General features: G+C 43.7%; 1 protein-coding gene across 1 annotated transcript; it reads left to right on the top strand.

Annotated features, from left to right (window-relative positions):
• Window positions 1–1,762: 1,762 nt before the first annotated feature.
• On the top strand, window positions 1,763–20,011 carry LOC140131628 (vomeronasal type-2 receptor 26-like). The gene is made up of 6 exons (XM_072150915.1): window positions 1,763–1,925; window positions 2,045–2,121; window positions 4,458–5,483; window positions 9,540–9,593; window positions 9,709–9,832; window positions 19,104–20,011. The coding sequence occupies exons 1-6, from the start codon at window positions 1,763–1,765 to the stop codon at window positions 20,009–20,011; spliced, it is 2,352 nt and encodes a 783-aa protein (XP_072007016.1).
• Window positions 20,012–20,405: the final 394 nt, after the last annotated feature.

Here is a 20,405-nt window from a genome sequence, read left to right as displayed (position 1 = left end):
GTAAGAAAGTTTATAAGCAGTCCTTTGATTTAAGCACTGGGGAAGAGGTCCAGCAATGTCTCTGACATGTAAACAAAGTGTATGAGTCCCAGGAAAGTCTCTGGCTCTATAGCCATAAGGGGTCTATGGGCTCAACCAACTCTGATAAATAAATCACATATACAAGAAGACAGGACCTGTTTTGGGCTTCAGCCCTGGCACTGGGAAAGCTGGTAATGTCGACAATTTTATCTTTAAAGTTGGTGGTGAGATCTTCAGCCCCAAGGTCTGTGACAAGTGGTTTCACCTTTGATGTTAGTAAGGAGTGAAGAGCATTGAAGTGCTTTTTAATACTGTTAGAGAGAGAGAATGTAAGATTAATACAGATGACCTAGGTTTAAAGCATAAAAAGGGAAAAGGCAAAGAGAGGAGTGAGGCACTGAGAGGAAGGGAAGAGTAGGAAGAGTAATAAGTAAGGAAAATAAAAGGGAGCTTAGAAGGGACCGTAAGTCCCAATCTTTTACTAAAGGGGTGAGTAAAGGCAGATACAAAAGTTAACACCCGGAGAGTCCCTAGTGGGGAGTTTAGTAAGATAATACAGAGAAAGGAGACACCCGCTCAGGACACCTCTGAGAGTATCACCATGCACCGTTCCTTTACCAGACCTCTATATACTCAGGTCTCTCATTGTTAAATTAGGTGCATCAGTAAGACACCCAGCTGCAGAAGAATAAGGGGGAGGGGGAACATATGCAGAAATACGCAGGTTAAAGACTAGCGATTGTGGCTTCCGTGGAATAGTCTTGAGAGGAGGTCCTAAGCCGCCCCAAAACAGGCTACAGTTTTTGCTAACAACCCTGAAACATAACTGACCATCAACAGCAAACACAGCTCAGGAACCCCATGGAGGGGCGGGGAAACTACGTGATGACTGCCTGAGGTGACAAATAGTGAACTTCGTCCAGAGGTCTGTAGTCAGTCAGCTCATCACATCCGAGGATCAGCGGTCATTCGGGCGTCACGTCCTAGCTGATTACGCTTTGGGGGGACGAGGGTTCCCTGTTCGGTCTCGACATCTTTGCCGGGAACGTGGTAAAGCTGCAACCTGCAGCCAATCCGGAATGTCACATGGGGGGCATCCCAGCAGTCCAAAAAGTGCTGGCAGGTCACCAGGGTCATAAACAGGCAGTGAACGGCCATCCTTCACTGATGAAGAGGGAAGCCCCAGATGTATGCAGCATCACATTCTCTGATTTTATCCAGCAGGGGGTGTAGTACACATCTGAAGGGTGCAGGCAGAGTGCAGGCAGAGAGAATTCGTATAGTGACCTCGCCGTCTGTCAGTCCACCTTTTTCTCGGGCACGTCTCATCTCGTCTTAGTGCAGCAGTGATGGATTCTGCATACTACGTCTTGTGGATAATTAGGATCAGTTGGTTTCAGACCCAGGGGTCTATGCACCCTATCCAGTATCCGGTGGGTATCTCTGCACTTCATTAAAGATTGTGGTGATGATGGACCCAAGGTCTCTGCCCTCTTCATTCTCAGCAAGGCCTCTCACCCTCACATTGTTACGATGACCCCGATTCTCAAGGTCGTCATGTTCCAGAGTCAGTGAATGTATCATATGTTGTTGTGTGGTGATGAGCTGTTCTAGCTGCTCCAATCTGGTGTCTTGAGATGCAGTTTGTCTTTCTAGAGAGCCCACCCTCGTGCCCATCTGTTCCATGATACGGTGCACCTCATCCAGGCAGTGACGTTGCATCTTCTCCATGCTGGAAATCATGGAGTCGAAGAAGCTTCTTGTAGGTAAATTTCTCAAAGCCTCATGCAAGTCCGCCCAGGTCAGTGGAGGTCATGGGCCCCAATTTGAGCATAGGGTGGGTTCCATGTTTGGGAATTTAGGAATTCTGGGCAGCGTGGGTTCATGTGTGATGCAGGGGACTGGTGATGTGGGGACAAGGAGGGGGAGAAGGTCAAGAGTGGTGAGGCCTGTGGTCCTGCGATCGCCCCATGATGCTTTACTGACTCTGCATACTCCAAATCTCGGTCTTCGCTTTTCCCAGATGGGCTAGCCTGGGATTGGAACATCAGCAGGGCCAAAGGAGGCTTCAGAGTTCTGGGCATGTACTCCACTCGGAAGGTGGGCTCACCTCTCACATAAGCCTGTGGAGGGGGCTGTGTTTCTCCCTATTGTTCTAGGCCCGCTGACATGAAGTGAGCTTGGGTAGGTGTGCTCTCCTGTGTGTAGCTTATATGGGGCGCTGTTTTCCCAGCTGAGGTGGCCATATCCTTCATTTCCCGACCATCAGGGGGTGCAGAGTGGAATTGTGCCTGATATACCATCTCCCTCCGAGTGATGCCATCTGCCTGCAGATGGAGACTCTGGTGGTGGCCGCCCGCGGCCTGTGTGGAGGGATGCCGCACCTCATGAGGAGAGTGCAATCCTGGGCCTGGTATGCCTGGACCCACTGCGCCCTCCATGTCATCTTGTGGAGCCATGGCCGGGCTTGTTGGCACTGGAAAGCCTGCGGCTGTTTTATGCTGCAGTGCCATGGGAACTAGCCAGGGGGGGGAACTCCGGTCTTCTCCCAGGGAGCTATGTGTGCCAGCAATGAGGAGCCAGTAGCTGGCTAACTATGGGCAGGTATGGTTGTCTGTGGCTGCGGGCTTGGACAGCAGTAACTCACCAACTGTGGCACAGGGGCGCCTGTGGATGTGGTGGCCATATTCCCAGGCCCTGAATCAGTCTCACTACTGGAGCACAGGTAACGTGGGAGGGTGTTTGCGGGGTGAACCGCAGGCTTCTCGGTCTTCTTCTGCCTCTCTTTACTTATCACCGATGTCTCCTTGTGGTTTGGGCACCATGATAGCGCTTTATGTCGCTTTATGTCGTCCGGTTAGCGGGAGCTCAGGCTGCGTGCGTCTACTCTCTCTGCATGCCAAAACCACGCCCCCCTAAGGCTCTCTATTATACCCCTCTGCTAAGGTATTCATAAAAAGCACATTTTCAGATGCCTTATCCATAACTAATGGAACCAGGCAGGGTTGCCACTTGTCGCCTTTAATTTTTACTCTGGTTATGAAACCTTTTGATGAAACTGTCAGAACTAACCCATCCATAGCAAATTAACAAAATGATGATCTTATCAGACGAAATAGTGTATTATTTAGAGCAATAACAGTTCCCATTCAAAATAAATTTTAATAGACTTCAACAACAGATGTTTTTCTTCATCTGGGGAAACAAGAAACTCATGGCAGCAGCAAGCATTCTATTCTATTCCCACAGAAAACATGGAGGGATGGGGATCCCTAAATTACACTTATACCACACCTCCTTTTTGCTGCTACAACTCTGGTGGACCTACTGTTCAGCATCAAGTTGTCCAGATATCTAAAAAGACCTAAACAAAAACCACACCTTTTTCAAGACCTTTTGTAGAACATGTCATATCCAATCATTACTACACAACAGGGAAGTGCTACCAGCTTCCAGAATTGAAGAATCATTTCATCTTTGTGACTCTTTAGACCCACACACGTGTCAGATTTAATTTCCTGTTACATTTTAGCCTCCCTACTCCTCTATTCAACCTCATATTTAATCCCAGAAAAGGTTAATTACGTTTGACTAGAGCTCTATTCGACATGTTATTGAGGAGAAATCATCCACTTTTAAAAATTGGAAAATGATCCAAACTCTTCCTTCTCATTGCAACAGTAGGAAGAAGCTAATCATTGGTTGCATGAAGCCTCTAAAATGTGCCAACCTCTCCGAAGTGCATCATAAAATCCCCACTCGGTGGTATTACACCTCAAACACCTAATACACACACATGTTCCCGGAACCATCAGATAAAGGCTGGAGACAATGCCGACATAACGCTACAATCCTGCACATTTTTGGGCCTGTCCAATTATGGAAAGAAATATCAAAAATAACAAATAGAATCATGAAATCCGACATCTCATTACCCCCTACACAGGCTCTTTTAGGCATAGGCATTGACCAATTCAATTTAGAGCATTAATTGGCCATGGCCTCCAAACAACTAAATTATTATTAGCCAGATCTTGGAGATCCATCCTACCATCCTTCAATCTTTCAATGTTACTATGATTTGCCACTGTCTATTGGACAAAATGTTTGCACTAAGAGTCTAAGACTAAGTCTTTTAACGAATTTCAACAAATTTGGGACCTATGGATCAGGAAGTCAGCAAATGCAAATTTAACCCACATCATGAACCCATAAGTACTGGACTAATCCATCCTGTCCACTTCATTTGATACTGGAGCTTTCACCCTTCTAATTTTATCAGCTTCCTGGTAAATGGCATATTTGCCTTTCCACTTGTTTTTTACTCTTTGTTAGAGTTTATCAGTAATGTTCTTTACCAAAATTCTTTGCTTAGTGTACGCTAAATATTCATAAATGTCCCCAAATCTTTTCCCAACTCTTATTTTGTCTTGTAGATCAGCTATGGATCCACCGACCCCTCGTTATCTGATAGACTCCTCTATCCACATGTTTTCCGAACAATCCAAAGTAGCCACATGCACATTATGGTGATCATTGAGATGTTGAAGTATTTTGGCTGGACCTGGGTCGGGATTTTAGTATCAGATGATGACGATGGAGAGAAGGAACTTCAAATACTTACAAAATACATGAGAGAGAACGGGATCTGTGCCGCCTACACCATAAAACTTAGAGAGGATGATCCTAAATATGATCCCAATAATGCGATAACCAATCCTCAAGTCAGAATCATTATAATGTGTGGGACGTCTACTGTGAATGCAATGGTATTTCTATTTGTCTATACATCTGAAATATTAAACAAAACTCTAATTTTCCCCCCGTCCTGGGCTTCAGGTTCTATCATTGTAGGTAATCAGTATTCAATATTTAATGGAAGTCTAGGAGTGGATTTTTCATCACCTCCTTTTCCAGGAATAGATGATTTGATAAAAAACTACAAGAAACTCCCCAATATTTACCTGGATGACTTACACTGGACATTTCCTGTTGAAAGAGAAGCAAATCAGGATTTAGTTTCAGTAAGGCATGGAACTCCATGGGCTAACAGCAGTTATATGGTTACTCAGCCCAGTATGAGATATTATATCAAATCCGGAGTCTCTCCACGATTGTATGAGGCAGTAGAAATCCTGGCAAAGTCTCTACATGAAATGTTCTTACATATAAAAGACAAATATAAAGAAAACCCAATAACTGGACTTGTACAATACACAGGGAAGTTACAGCGCTACATACAGAGGATGAAGAATTCCCGGGACCCAATGTCTCCTTCATATTACTTTACTGACCAGGGAGAAGCTCTACATCCATATAAGATCATCAACTGGATATTTATAGAGGAGCCCAGATATCGGGACATGAAAATCGCTGAAGTAGGAAATTTTACCACATGGCCTGTCAGTGGTGAGAAGCTTTACATAAATCCCCAGGCTATAATGTGGGGAGGCACAAAGGAGGTAAGTAGCTTCTATTATACATGGGATTATACACTCAATATATTAGGTGCACCATGCTAGTAACGGGTTGGACCACCTTTTGCCTTCAGAACTGCCTCAATTCTTCGTGGCATAGATACAACAAGGTGCTGGAAGCTCCTCAGAGATTTTGGTCCATATTGACATGATGGCATCACACAGTTGCCGCAGATTCGTCGGCTGCACATCCATGATGCGAATCTCCCGTTCCACCACATCCCAAAGATGCTCTATTGGATTGAGATCTGGTGACTGTGGAGGCCACTTGAGTCCAGTGACCTCATTGTCATGTTCAAGAAACCAGTCTGAGATGCTTCCAGCTTTATGACATGGCGCATTATCCTGCTGAAAGTAGCTATCAGATGTTACAGGGTACATTGTGCTCATAAAGGGATGGACATGGTCAGCAACAATACTCAGGTAGGCTGTGGCGTTGGTACCAAGGGGCCCAAAGAGTGCCAAGAAAATATTCCCCACACCATGACACCACCACCAGCCTGAACCGTTGATACAAGGCAATATGGATCCATGCTTTCATGTTGTTGACACAAAATTCTGACCCTACCATCTGAATGTCTCAGCAGAAATCGAGACTCATCAGACCAGGCAACGTTTTTCCAATTTTCTACTGTCCAATTTCGATGAGCTTGTGCAAATTGTAGCCTCAGTTTCCTGTTCTTAGCTGAAAGGAGTGGCACCCGGTGTGTTCTTCTGCTGCTGTAGCCCATCTGCCTCAAAGTTCGATGTACTGTGCGTTCAGAGATGCTCTTCTGCCTACCTTGGTTGTAACGGGTGGCGATTTGAATCACTGTTGCCTTTCTATCAGCTCAAACCAGTCTGCCCATTCTCCTCTGACCTCTGGCATCAACAAGGCATTTCCGCACACAGAACTGCTGATCACTGGATGTTTTTTCTTTTTCGGACCATTCTCTGTAAACCCTAGAGTTTGATATCACAGAGGAGGATAGTATGATATCACAGAGGAGGTTTGTATGATATCACAGAGGAGGATAGTATGATATCACAAAGGAGGATAGGATGATATCACAGAGGAGGATAGTATAATATCACAGAGGAGGATAGTATGATATCACAGAGGAGGATAGTATGATATCACAGAGGAGGATAGTATGATATCACAGAGGAGGATAGTATGATATCACAGAAGAGGATAGGATGATATCACAGAGGAGGATAGTATGATATCACAGAGGAGGATAGTATGATATCACAGAGGAGGATAGTATGATATCACAGAGGAGGATAGTATGATATCACAGAAGAGGATAGGATGATATCACAGAGGAGGATAGTATAATATCACAGAGGAGGATAGTTTGATATCACAGAGGAGGATAGTATGATATCACAGAGGAGGATAGTATGATATCACAGAGGAGGATAGTATGATATCACAGAGGAGGATAGTATGATATCACAGAGGAGGATAGGATGATATCACAGAGGAAGATATTATGATATCACAGAGGAGGATAGTATGATATCACAGAGGAGGATAGTATGATATCACAGAGGAGTATAGTATGATATCACAGAGGAGGATAGTATAATATCACAGAGGAGGATAGTATGATATCACAGAGGAGGATAGTATGATATCAAAGAGGAGGATAGTATAATATCACAGAGGAGGATAGTATGATATCACAGAGGAGGATAGTATGATATCACAGAGGAGGATAGTATGATATCACAGAGGAGGATAGGATGATATCACAGAGGAAGATATTATGATATCACAGAGGAGGATAGTATGATATCACAGAGGAGGATAGTATGATATCACAGAGGAGGATAGTATGATATCACAGAGGAGGATAGTATAATATCACAGAGGAGGATAGTATGATATCACAGAGGAGGATAGTATGATATCACAGAGGAGGATAGTATAATATCACAGAGGAGGATAGTATGATATCACAGAGGAGGATAGTATGATATCACAGAGGAGGATAGTATGATATCACAGAGGAGGATAGTATGATATCACAGAGGAGGATAGTATAATATCACAGAGGAGGATAGTATGATATCACAGAGGAGGATAGTATGATATCACAGAGGAGGATAGTATAATATCACAGAGGAGGAAAGTATGATATCACAGAGGAGGATAGTATAATATCACAGAGGAGGATAGAACAATGTTAAGGAGGAAAGTTTATTATAAAATAGCAGGATAGTATAACATTACAGAGGAAGATAGCATTAAATATAGAGAATAATAGTAGAATTGAGTGAATGAAACTTGCCAAACCCGGATTCTTTCTGAACATCATGAAAAGTACAATTCTTCACCAATGAATTTTGCGATATCAAATCACCACATTATTGAAAGCTAACAAAACTCAGGAAGCAATACATGACAAACAGAAAGCCAATCAGCAGCTTTCCTGACCCTATGATGTCACAGATAACCCTATGCCTCTGAGCACTTCCTGGCTGCCTGATGTAGGGACAGACTGTGGGAATGAGAAGGCTGGGGGGACTGCAGAGATAGACGCCTGCAGAGCGGGGAAGTGAACAATGAAATCCATAAAATCAAAACCCAAATGAAAATGGGGGAATTTCGATGCATTTTTCCAGCTTCCAGGAGATTGGACTGGATCTTACCTACTGGAACTAGGAAGTACTATTTGTTACAAAGAAAACAAGCCCTCATACAGCTGTGTAAGGGGAATAAAGATATGGACTTTATGGATTTTAATAGAAGGGGAGCAAAATAATGGAAATAGAAAAATGGAAAACGGGGTTCATTACCAGCCCCCGCTAGTTTGGTATGAAGTGCCCCCTCTAGAAAGCCTTGTTTTATGTGAAATCCTTCTTTCATATTAAGAGAAGCAAGTCCTTAGTTTTTTCTGCAAAGAAAAGATCTCATGTAACATTTGAGATTAAATGGATGCAGGGGTGCCCCACCCATGAGGTAACTTGAGTAAATCGCCTCGGGCAGCAGCGCTGCTGCATGATGGAGGAGGCGGCATCTTGGGGCATTGCTACACCTTCTCCATAAAATACTAGTAAAAACTCCATAAAACACCCAATCCTGGGTTGCGGCCAATAAATTTACATGTTAAATAAAAAAAACATGATATCCTCACCTTTGGCTTCTTCTTCCAGTGGCTCCGTCTTCTTTCTTGCCTAGGCACACTAATTATGATGTCACACAGTGTCTTGACGTGGTGATGTCATAGTTGCGCATTTGCGGCCCAGGAAAAAGATGCAGCCACAGCTACGGGATAAGTACTAGAGAACAGACAGGAATCTGAGACTAAGGGGTTACAAAACACTTTACTGAAATCCAGCGACAAACAGACCAGTATGTCCCACAAAATCAACCACTTCCGGGGGCGCCACCCGGTAATCCAACGCCAGTCCGAATTCAGATCACTTAAGTAATCTATTGACAATGAGAGTCCTGGATAGAACCTTCTTTCTGTGTTAGTCCCAAATAATCCTTAGTTCGGTGGTACCTGGATCTGTCCCAGCATCAGATCCCAGCCCCTTCCATGCTGCAAGTCCACACACAACAACACCCGGCCCGCATGGACTTCACCTATTGTCCTCCTCTGCGGCCCATCCTATGGGTGGGTGAGGGAGTGGATAATTACCTCCCCTCCTCCTGGGAAATGAGCTGAATATCCACCCCTCCTCCGGCCCCTCCACAGAGGAGCGGCTCCATGTCTGTAGTTTGTTTATTCTCCAGCCCCTTAGCAGAGAACAAGTCCAACTTTACAATCTCCTTCCCCCCTCCAATGTGTGAACAGGATGCAAACACTTACACAGACACATCACAGATCCATTGTTACAGGGCCCTGTTATAGACATTACATTAAAGGGGGGCTCTGCATGGGACATTACATTAAAGGGGGGCTCTGGTGATGGGGTGATGTCTTTCTATAATTTGCCTCAGGCAGCAGAGAGGCTGGATACACCCCTGAATGGATGCCCGACCTGTTTCTCCACCAATTATGGTGAATGAGACCTCAATAATGATGGCACAACTTATGTCTACAGACTGATTATCTGTCCACCCATCAGGGTTATGTTTCCTCCATCCGGCTACTTCTTGTGAGGTCGGGAGAAAACTTCATATAAATGGACACTTCACCTTCTGTAGTCCATCCTCCTGGGTCTCCGCATTACTTTTATCATACTGTATGTTATATTTTGTCTTCTCCTTCAGAACCCAGTCTCCCGCTGCTCAGATCCCTGTTTACCCGGAAGCAGGAAAAAGCCGAGAGAAACAATTCACACCTGCTGCTATGACTGCGTCCCATGTTCAGAGGGAGAGATCTCCAATATCACAGGTAAATGGTAGTAGGAGTAGTAGTGTCTGACCAGCGCTGAGGAGGACAATGATGTCCTAGAGCAGTGGTGGCGAACCTATGGCACGGGTGCCAGAGGTGGCACTCGGAGCCATTTCTGTGGGCACTCAGACCATCACCCCAGGACAGAGCTCACTAAATAGAACCAAATCCACAAAGTCCCAGGCAACTTAAGAGATGCTGCTCTCAGCACTATTTTAAAGCACTTCATTGACTGTTAGGAACTGTGGGAAAAGTGAGAAGTGGTGACAGAACTGCAATATATCTGGAGGTGCTCCTGCTGGACCAACCAGTTTTCCTCTACAGAGAGACCCTGGAGAGAAGCTACAGCGAGAGTCTGAATTTGCTAACCTTCTTTCAACTGTATTGGTGGCTTCAGGGGGCCAATACAATTGAAAGATTGGAAGAACAGGTAGCAATAAGTTACTGCTTAAAATGCCATGTCGGCACTTCACAGGAAAATAAGTGGATTTTGGTTGTAATTTGGGCACTCTGTCTCCAAAAGGTTCGCCATCACTTTCCTAGAGTAACTGCCATTAGGAATGCCTGATGTCAGAGCCCCAAACAGGAAACTTTTGGACCTACTTACATCCAAACAAGCACAGAACAGATCATCATCATGAACTATGTTACATACACATCAATGTCAAGAATACTAGAAGGTTTATCCGTGGCCATAGTACTGATCTGACACAGGTAGCAGTGGCATCAACCAACCTACAGGGAATGAGGTAAAAAATGCATAGTCAGGACAAGGCATCTTGGTGCCCTATGTAGACTAAAAAATATCTCCCCTTTGTAAAATTGTAGCAAAAAAATATGGCAGAACCATAACTGACCACACTGTACCCCTAATATATATTATATATACCACTTACACCACAACTGACCACACTGTACCCTCACATATATCATATATACCCCTCACACCACAACTGACTACTCTGTGCTCACGCATATATATATCATATATACCCCTCACACCACAACTGACCACACTGTGCCCCCCCACATATATCATATATACCCCTCATACCACAACTGACCACACTGTGCCCCCCCACATATATCATATATACCCCTCATACCACAACTGACCACACTGTGCCCCCACATATATCATATATACCCCTCACACCACAATTAAACATTGTGTGCTCCCTACATACACTCACCGGCCACTTTATTAGGTCCACCATGCTAGTAACGGGTTGGACCCCCTTTTGCCTTCAGAACTGCCTCAATTCTTCGTGGCATCGATTCAACAAGGTGCTGGAAGCATTCTTCAGAGATTTTGGTCCATATTGACATGATGGCATCACACAGTTGCCGCAGATTTGTAGGCTGCACATCCATGATGCCAATCTCCCGTTCCACCACATCCCAAAGATGCTCTATTGGATTGAGATCTGGTCACTGTGGAGGCCATTTGAGTACAGTGACCTCATTGTCATGTTCAAGAAACCAGTCTGAGATGATTCCAGCTTTATGACATGGCGCATTATCCTGTTGAAAGTAGCCATCAGATGTTACAGGGTACATTGTGCTCATAAAGGGATGGACATGGTCAGCCACAATACTCAGGTAGGCTGTGGCATTGCAACAATGCACAATTGGTATCAAGGGGCCCAAAGAGTGCCAAGAAAATATTCCCCACACCATGACACCACCACCACCAACCTGAACCGTTGATACAAGGCAGGATGGATCCATGCTTTCATGTTATTGACGCCAAATTCTGACCGTAGCATCCGAATGTCGCAGCAGAAATCGAGACTCATCAGACCAGGCAATGTTTTTCCAATCTTCTACTGTCCAATTTCGATGAGCTTGTGCAAATTGTAGCCTCAGTTTCCTGTTCTTAGCTGAAAGGAGTGGCACCCGGTGTGGTCTTCTGCTGCTGTAGCCCATCTGCCTCAAAGTTGGACGTACTGTGCGTTCAGAGATGCTCTTCTGCCTACCATGGTTGTAAAGGGTGGCGATTTGAGTCACTGTTGCCTTTCTATCAGCTCGAACCAGTCTGCCCATTCTCCTCTGACCTCTGGCATCGACAAGGCATTTCCGCCCACAGAACTGCCGCCCACTGGATGTTTTTTCTTTTTTGGACCATTCTCTGTAAACCCTAGAGATGGTTGTGCGTGAAAATCCCAGTAGATCAGCAGTTTCTGAAATACTCAGACCAGCCCTTCTGGCACCAACAACCATGCCACATTCAAAGGCATCAAATCGGAAATATTCGGGTAACACGTCGGGAAAACGCGAATCGGGCCCTTAGTAAATGACCCCCATTGTGTGGGATTTCGGTGCTTTCACACGACACAAATCGGGGGCCGGGCTGTAGGTCGATCCGATTGATTCAGACAAACCGCGGCAAGATCAAGCACTTACATGCACCGAGAAGAAGAAGGTGAACTCCGGCGAACCTGATTGGGGAAGCGACACATGCAGGATATCGGATGCATGATCTACGTGAATCGAGACAGAGTTCATTCTCGTTGGACACTCCGGATCGTGGATCGCACAGGACCAGGTAAGTAAATGTGCCCCATAGAGTCAAATTACAAAAGACTCTCGTCAGATGATTTTTTTTCATGAGTCATAGACATTAGTACATAAGAATAGTCATCATGTGAAAGACGCCATTTTTACAATATTTTGCATACATTTAGCAAAACGCTTTAGTGACAAACTCTAACAAAGAGTAAAAAAAAGAGCAAGAGGGGGGGGGGATATGGTATTTACCAGGAACATACACTCACCGGCCACTTTATTAGGTACACCTGTCCAACTGCTCATTAACACTTAATTTCTAATCAGCCAATCACATGGCGGCAACTCAGTGCATTTATTCATGTAGACATGGTCAAGACAATCTCCTGCAGTTCTCCCGAGCATCAGTATGGGGAAGAAAGGTGATTTGAGTGCCTTTGAACGTGGCATGGTTGTTGGTGCCAGAAGGGCTGGTCTGAGTATTTCAGAAACTGCAGATCTACTGGGATTTTCACGCACAACCATCTCTAGGGTTTACAGAGAATGGTCCGAAAAAGAAAAAACATCCAGTGAGCGGCAGTTATGTGGGCGGAAATGCCTTGTTGATGCCAGAGGTCAGAGGAGAATGGGCAGACTGGTTCGAGCTGATAGAAAGGCAACAGTGACTAAAATCGACACCCGTTACAACCAAGGTAGGCAGAAGAGCATCTCTGAACGCACAGTACGTCGAACTTTGAGGCAGATGGGCTACAGCAGCAGAAGACCACACCGGGTGCCACTCCTTTCAGCTCAGAACAGGAAACTGAGGCTACAATTTGCACAAGCTCATCGAAATTGGACAGTAGAAGATTGGAAAAACGTTGCCTGGTCTGATGAGTCTCGATTTCTGCTGCGACATTTGGATGGTAGGGTCAGAATTTGGCGTCATGGATCCATCCTGCCTTGTATCAGCGGGTCAGGCTGGTGGTGGTGGTGTCATGGTGTGGGGAATATTTTCTTGGCACTCTTTGGGCCCCTTGGTACCAATTGAGCATCGTTGCAACGCCACAGCCTACCTGAGTATTGTTGCTGACCATGTCCATCCCTTTATGAGCACAATGTACCCTGTAACATCTGATGGCTACTTTCAGCAGGATAATGCGCCATGTCATAAAGCTGGAAGCATCTCAGACTGGTTTCTTGAACATGACAATGAGGTCACTGGACACAAATGGCCTCCATAGTCACCAGATCTCAATCCAATAGAGCATCTTTGGGATGTGGTGGAACGGGAGATTCGCATCATGGATGTGCAGTCGACAAATCTGCGGCAACTGTGTGATGCCATCATGTCAATATGGACCAAAATCTCTGAGGAGCTTCCAGCACCTTGTTGAATCTATGCCACGAAGAATTGAGGCAGTTCTGAAGGCAAAAGGGGGTCCAACCCGTTACTAGCATGGTGTATTTAATAAAGTGGCCGGTGAGTGTATAGTATTTTAGGGGTGAAGTTTCGAGTATGGAATGAGGTGGACAGGATGGGTTAATGATGTGAGTACAGTCACATTTGCTGACCTATGGGTCCCACATCTTATGAAATCGCTTGAGAGAGACTTTTGTCTCGGTGCAAACATGGCCAATAGACAGTAGCGATTCATAGTAACAAAAACTTCATGGAGGAAGGGAAGTGGATCTCCAAGATCTGGCTAATAATTTAGTAAGTTAAGTTTGATTTAATTTAGTTTAGGAGGCCATGGACAGTTAATACTGAAATTCCTATCCCTAGAAGGGCAGGGGTTATGGGATGTCGGCTTTCGTGATTCTATTTGTATTCTTTATATTTCTCTCCATAATAGTTTTGATACTGGACAGGCCCAAAAATTGGTCCACATTGTCTCGAGCATCTATGTGATTCTTCTGGGAACATGCGTGAAAGATGGGTGATTTTCAGGGAGGTTGCCTTATTTTAGAGGCTTTATGTGACCAATGATTAGGAAAAGAAAGAGTGCAGATCATTTTCCCATCATCTTGGATGATCTCTCCTCAATAACATGTCGTACAGAGCTCTAGTCAAACGTAATTCACATTTTCTTAGATTAAATATGGGCTTGAATAGAGGAGTAGGGAGGCTAAAATGTAACACATTTGGGGAGGAAAGGAAATCTTGCCGGTGAGACTTGTGGGTCTAAAGAGTCAGGAAAGGGAAATGATTCTTCAATTCTGGAAGCTGGTAGTGTCACAGGTGCCCCTGCGACCCGTGTACCTCCGTGTGCCCCAGCTAGAAACTTACCTTCCCCGGCTCCAGCGACGGTCTCCACGATGCCAGATTGGATATGACAGGTTCTACGGAAGGTCTTGAGGAAAATAGGGTATTAATAACATCCGGGATTTGAAGGGGTTTTTGTTTGATGGGTTTGCAATTAAAGCAGAGAGCGGTGACTTCCAAGCCGAAATAGAAGCGTGGAGGGATGGATGGATGGGTGGTAAGAGGAGGTTTAGTCAGATAGAAGAATAGCCATAGAAGTAGGCTGGTAAACAATTATTTGGCATGAAATGTGTCTCTTGGAGAAGAAATTCTCGTAAAGGGTGAGACCTTTGGTATTGCGAGAAATAATATAACAGGCAGGTTGACTGGAGGTTTACTTTAGTCTTGTTCCTGGTGAGGTTAGGAGAAAAACCAAAATTACAAAGAAGGTAAAGCAGTAAGTGACACCGAGGGGTAACTGGTTGAAACCGTGGGATATAGGCGAAGGGCTATAACTTGAACATATCCATATCCAGATTTTTTTCTCGTCACACATTGTGATGATATCCTTTGTGTTTAGTTATGAAAAAATTGGAATTTGGCAAAAATTTTCAAAGAATTATTCATTTTCAAAGTCCTAAACTTTCTGTTTTCAGGCAGATAGTGATAGCACCCAAGTAACTTCATTACTAACATTCCCCAAATCTCTGCTTTATATCAGCACAGGGTTTTATGCCTCCTCTCTCTTTTTTAAGTTGTTAGGAGGTTCAGAATTTTGGGTGCAAATTTTCTCATATTTATGAAAATCAACAAAACTCTTATTTAGAGGCACCTGCTTAGCTTTAAGTGACTTTGAGAGGCCTTAATAACGGTAAAACTACACCCCTCATATGTGTAAAATCAACTTTAAGAATTGTATTAACTCTTTGTATGTTATACAGGGGTTAAAACAAAATGGAGGTGTAATTAACAAGCTGTCATTTTTTTTAGACAATACATTAATTTTTGCCAAAAATTAAACAGTCACAAAGTACTAAATGATGGAAAAAACTCACAAAGTTTGATACCCAATTTCTCCCGAGTATGAGGATGCCCCATGTGAGGTGGTGACTGCTGTCTGGGCACCGGGCATACAACAGAAGGAGGAGCCACACAGAGCAGATCTGCAATGTCTCATTTTTTTTTTTAACTTTTTGTAATTTGGATGTATGAGGGATTATATTTTTTTTTGTGGATGAGATCCACTTTTCAGGTACATCATTTACAGGGGGGACAATAGAAAATAATCAGATTTTATTAACTCTTTCTTGGTGGTTTTTAGCATTTTTTTCACTGGATGCTCACTGTACCATAAAAATAATGTGTTATCTTTATTCTATGGGTCATCACAATTACGGTGATACCACATATATAGGCTTTTTAGGGTTAACTTGTTTTGCAGAATATAGAACTCACTTTGTGAGAAATTTGCTTGTTTTTGCATCACCATATATTAATGGGCAGAACATTAATGTTTATTGTTTACAGATCTGTTTTAGAGCTTATTTTTTGCGGAACAGGCTATACTTTTTCTTGGTATTAAGTCAAGGTAAATGTTACTTTTTGATCACTTTTTATGCTGTTTTTATAAGGTCAGATGTGACAATTTCATAATGTTTGTAAGGTTTTTTTTCTACAGCGTTCACCGTATGGGTTACGTGACAGTTTTATTTTATTGTATGGGTTGTTACAGATGTGGTGATGCCCGATAGGTTGTGATTTATTAGTCATTTTCACATTTTTATGTTGGATTTAATTTTAATATGGGATGGGACTTCAGGGGACTTTTATTATTTTTAACAATTTATTAATTGCATTTTTTTTACTTATTTCTACTGTTTTATTTTGTCCCAGGGTGGGGCATGAACAAGTGATCATTTATAATGCATGTAATAATACAGGCGGGCTCCTAGAGGATGGATATGTCAGATTGGTTCGGATAAGTCTTTCTCCCAGACACACCAATCCAATCAATGCTTAAAAATGAAAAGTATAGGAAAATGTTCCGGAAACATTCTAATAATCCAAATAACCTGTATATCAAAGTAAGTTTTAGCATAGGAGCTCATTGACATGCAGAACCCAATTCATTCATTATTTAATCATGTGTAGTACAACATCTAACGGCTTTACTTCTATTCAGTAGATGGTCGGGGGTGGGGGGTGGTGAGCTGACTTAAAGCTTGTTTTATGAAATTTTGCTTCTAAACCAAGTTGGAAATTCTGTAAAATACAAGCTTGTCTTGTAATACACCTGCAGAGCCGGCGACTTATAATCCAAGGACTGTGTAAATTTATATATAACTAGCTGTAGCTATCCTTTCCTAATTGCCCTACCTACCCTAGCTGGTAAGTGACCAGTGGTCAACATTCAGTGACTGGCTGAAAGGAAGAGAGTGAACAGGGTGAAGTAGCAGATGGAAGGGAATAAATGGAGTTAGTGGATTGTGAAATTATTTCCTGGCGAATGCAGTCAATTTTACTGTATCTTTTAACCCCTTCCCGAAGTGTGCCATACTATTACGGGTCCCGGTCCTGGTGCATGGACCCTCTCCATAGCCGGTAAGTCTTTGTTGCATATTTGGTGATAGCATCAGTAACAGGTGCTTGCACCGATCTTACAGTACTATGGCAGTATATGGTAGGATCAATCAGACAACCCAGGGTTAAGTACCCTAGGTGGTCTGAAAATAGAAGAACCAAACTGTTAAATCAACATGGTAAAAATGTAGATAACATAGGGTAAACAATCAATTAATGAATTTAATCGGGGTAAGGGTATGACTGAGGTGGGAGAGGGGGTGGGGGAAAAAAGGAGAGGATTGGAGAGGGCAGGAGAGGACAGGAGCGAGTTACGAGTCGGTCAGGAATGCGATCCCAGATTATTGAGTGAGTCGCGGCTTTATTATGAGACATTGCTGAGGCTTCTTCAAGCTAGTGCAGAAATGAGATTTCTCCAAACCAATCTGTTAGTTGGGGTGTCCTTGTGGTTTTCCACAACCTGGGTATTAGGGTACGCGCTGCTATCAGCATAGAACCCTTAGAGATCTTTTTGCTTTCGATGCCGAGATAGGTAATAAGGACAGCAATCGTACTGCAGGCTCGTTTTCCATATCGTGCCCTGTCAGAGCTAGTATCAGTTTGCGTACCTGTTGCCAGAACGGGTGTAGCTTCTGACATCCCCACCAAATATGAGTCATGGTGCCCGGAGCACCTAGGCATCGCCAGCATCTATCTGAACAAGATGGAATATCATGTGGAGTCTAGTAGGGACCCAATACCACCTTGAAAGCGACATAAAATTGGTTTCTTGTGCCTTAGACTGAGAATTTATGACACAATTCGAAGGCTTTAAGCCAATCGTCTGTGGTGAAGGTCTTATTCCATTCGCTCTCCCAGATTGCTACGTATGGGGGGGGGGGGGTCTGAAAAGCCCCACTTATTTAGCAAGAGACTGTATATTGCTGATATGGCATGAGGAGTTGCCGTGTCAGAGAGGCATAGGGATTCAAATTGAGTCATACTACGGTGTAAATCTGCCCTGGCTTTGATCGTATGATAAAAATGTGCTAGTAAATTATACTCCCAGTGTAGTCTAGGTGTGCGGTCGGGCACTGGAAGGTTGTCTTCGAGAGATATGAGGGTTTTGGGTTCGAGTAGGGTCTGAAAGCGGAGTGAAGCTAGCCTTCTAAGGGGGAGCAGGAAGTCATTGGAGATTCCTGGAGGGAAATCGGGATTTCCTGTTATAGGGACGAGTGGACCGTCAGGGGAGAAGAGTTGTGTATGGCTGGAGAATAGCCGCATTGTTTTAATTAAAAAATACTTTATAAAAATATTCGAATGAGCTGGAGGGGCTCCGGTCTATGTCACTCAAACGCCTCCTTAGCGTCACAGCCTGCTAATATATGCCACCACCTTAATATTCATGGCAGCCTGGTCCCATCTATGAAGTCAAAGAATCCAATCATATGAATATACCAGCTAAGCTGAGATGGACAGATGACTCGCAGCGTTCAAGCAGTAGAAAATGGCTCCTTTTCTGGCTCTATCTTATTAATCGACCTAAAGGTAAAGATCACAACATAGAATAACATGGGATAATATGAACATCTAGGGACCCTACGCCTCAGCTCCATGATCTGTAGATAGGAGCAGAGTCTACATAAATCCATGGCGTATCCTGATCTGATATACAACTAGACCAGATGTTATTTATAAGTAATGCTACATCAGAAATTTAATAAAGCAAGTGCTGTATCCAAAACCATAGCTCAAAAATTCACGATATTGGTGAATATACTGCCAGTAAAAGGGGAAGCATCACAATTTCACTGAATAGTTGATAACTGTTCACAATTGTATATTGTACATGCAGAGGCAATAAGAGCCATAAGGAAGCCTAGAGGGATAATGCACTGCAAACCTGGCCTTACCCCAGCCTATCATTGCATATTGGAGGAAATAAAGTAACATGTAATATATTATTTCATATTTTTGCAGATGCGGAAAATTGTATAAAATGTGAAAGTGATGAATGGCCGAATGAGGGGAGAGACCGATGTCTCCCCAAAGTAACAGAATTCATCTCTTACCAGAATGACCCAATGGCTTCTGTATTCTCCGGTCTCTCGCTCTTCGGATGTCTTGTCACCGGCTTCATATTCACAATATTTATTTTTTACCGGGACACTCCTATTGTTAAAGCTAATAACCGGAACCTGAGTTACCTCCTCCTGGTCTCCATCTTCCTCAGCTTCCTCTCTGTCTTCTTGTTTCTTGGTCGTCCCAGTGATGTCACTTGTAGATTACGTGAAACCAGTTTTGGAGTTTTCTTCTCAGTTGCCGTCTCTTCACTTCTCGCCAAGACTGTGATGGTTTGTGTTGCTTTTAAGTCCACCAAGCCTGGAAGCCCCTGGAGAAGATGGCTGAGTGTGAAGCTGTCCTACACCATAGTGTTGTTGTGTTCATCCATACAAGTTGTCATCTGTGTTATCTGGTTGTCTATTTCTCCCCCATTCCAGGACCTGGACACTCAGTCTTCTCCTGGGAAGATCATCATTCAGTGTAATGAGGGGTCAGATATCTGCTTCTACTCCATGTTGGGTTACATGGGGCTCCTGGCAGCGGGCAGCTTTCTTCTGGCTTTCATGGTGAGGACATTACCGGACAGTTTTAATGAGGCCAAGTACATCACCTTCAGCATGCTGCTGTTCTGCAGTGTCTGGATCTCCATGATCCCGGCTTATCTGAGCACCAGAGGGAAATACATGGTGGCTGTGGAGATATTTGCAGTAATGGCTTCCAGTGCTGGACTCTTAGGTTGTGTGTTTTTCCCTAAATGTTTTATCATTTTATTTCGATCTGAAATGAACAGAAAAACTGATCTGTTGGGAAGAAGGAAGGAATAAATAGAAGAATAGAAACTATTATCAACTGCTAAATAAAACCTCCATGCATGCTAAAAAACATGTATTTTTAATGGTATATCACTAGGTCACAGGATGCACGACTCTCACTCACCACTTAGGCCACTTTCCAATGAGCAAGTTCAGTCAAAGAAAATCTCTCCATGCGCTGGAGGGATGTCCTGGACCACACCTCATATCACTGGACTGAAATGACATGTAAAGTTCAGTCTAGTGATTACAGGAACAGACCGGGAAATCTTTCCAGCACACAGAGAGATTTCCTCTTACTCGTTCATGGGCAAGTGGCCTTAACGGGATCCTATACTTGTCTAATCCTGTGTGTCAGTAGGTTCTGTATAATCTTAGGTATCAATTCATAGACCCTACCATGAAC

This window comes from Engystomops pustulosus, chromosome 1 (assembly GCF_040894005.1).
Source record: "Engystomops pustulosus chromosome 1, aEngPut4.maternal, whole genome shotgun sequence".
Classification (NCBI taxonomy): domain Eukaryota; kingdom Metazoa; phylum Chordata; class Amphibia; order Anura; family Leptodactylidae; genus Engystomops; species Engystomops pustulosus.
This window is presented reverse-complemented; position numbering and strand designations above follow the sequence as displayed.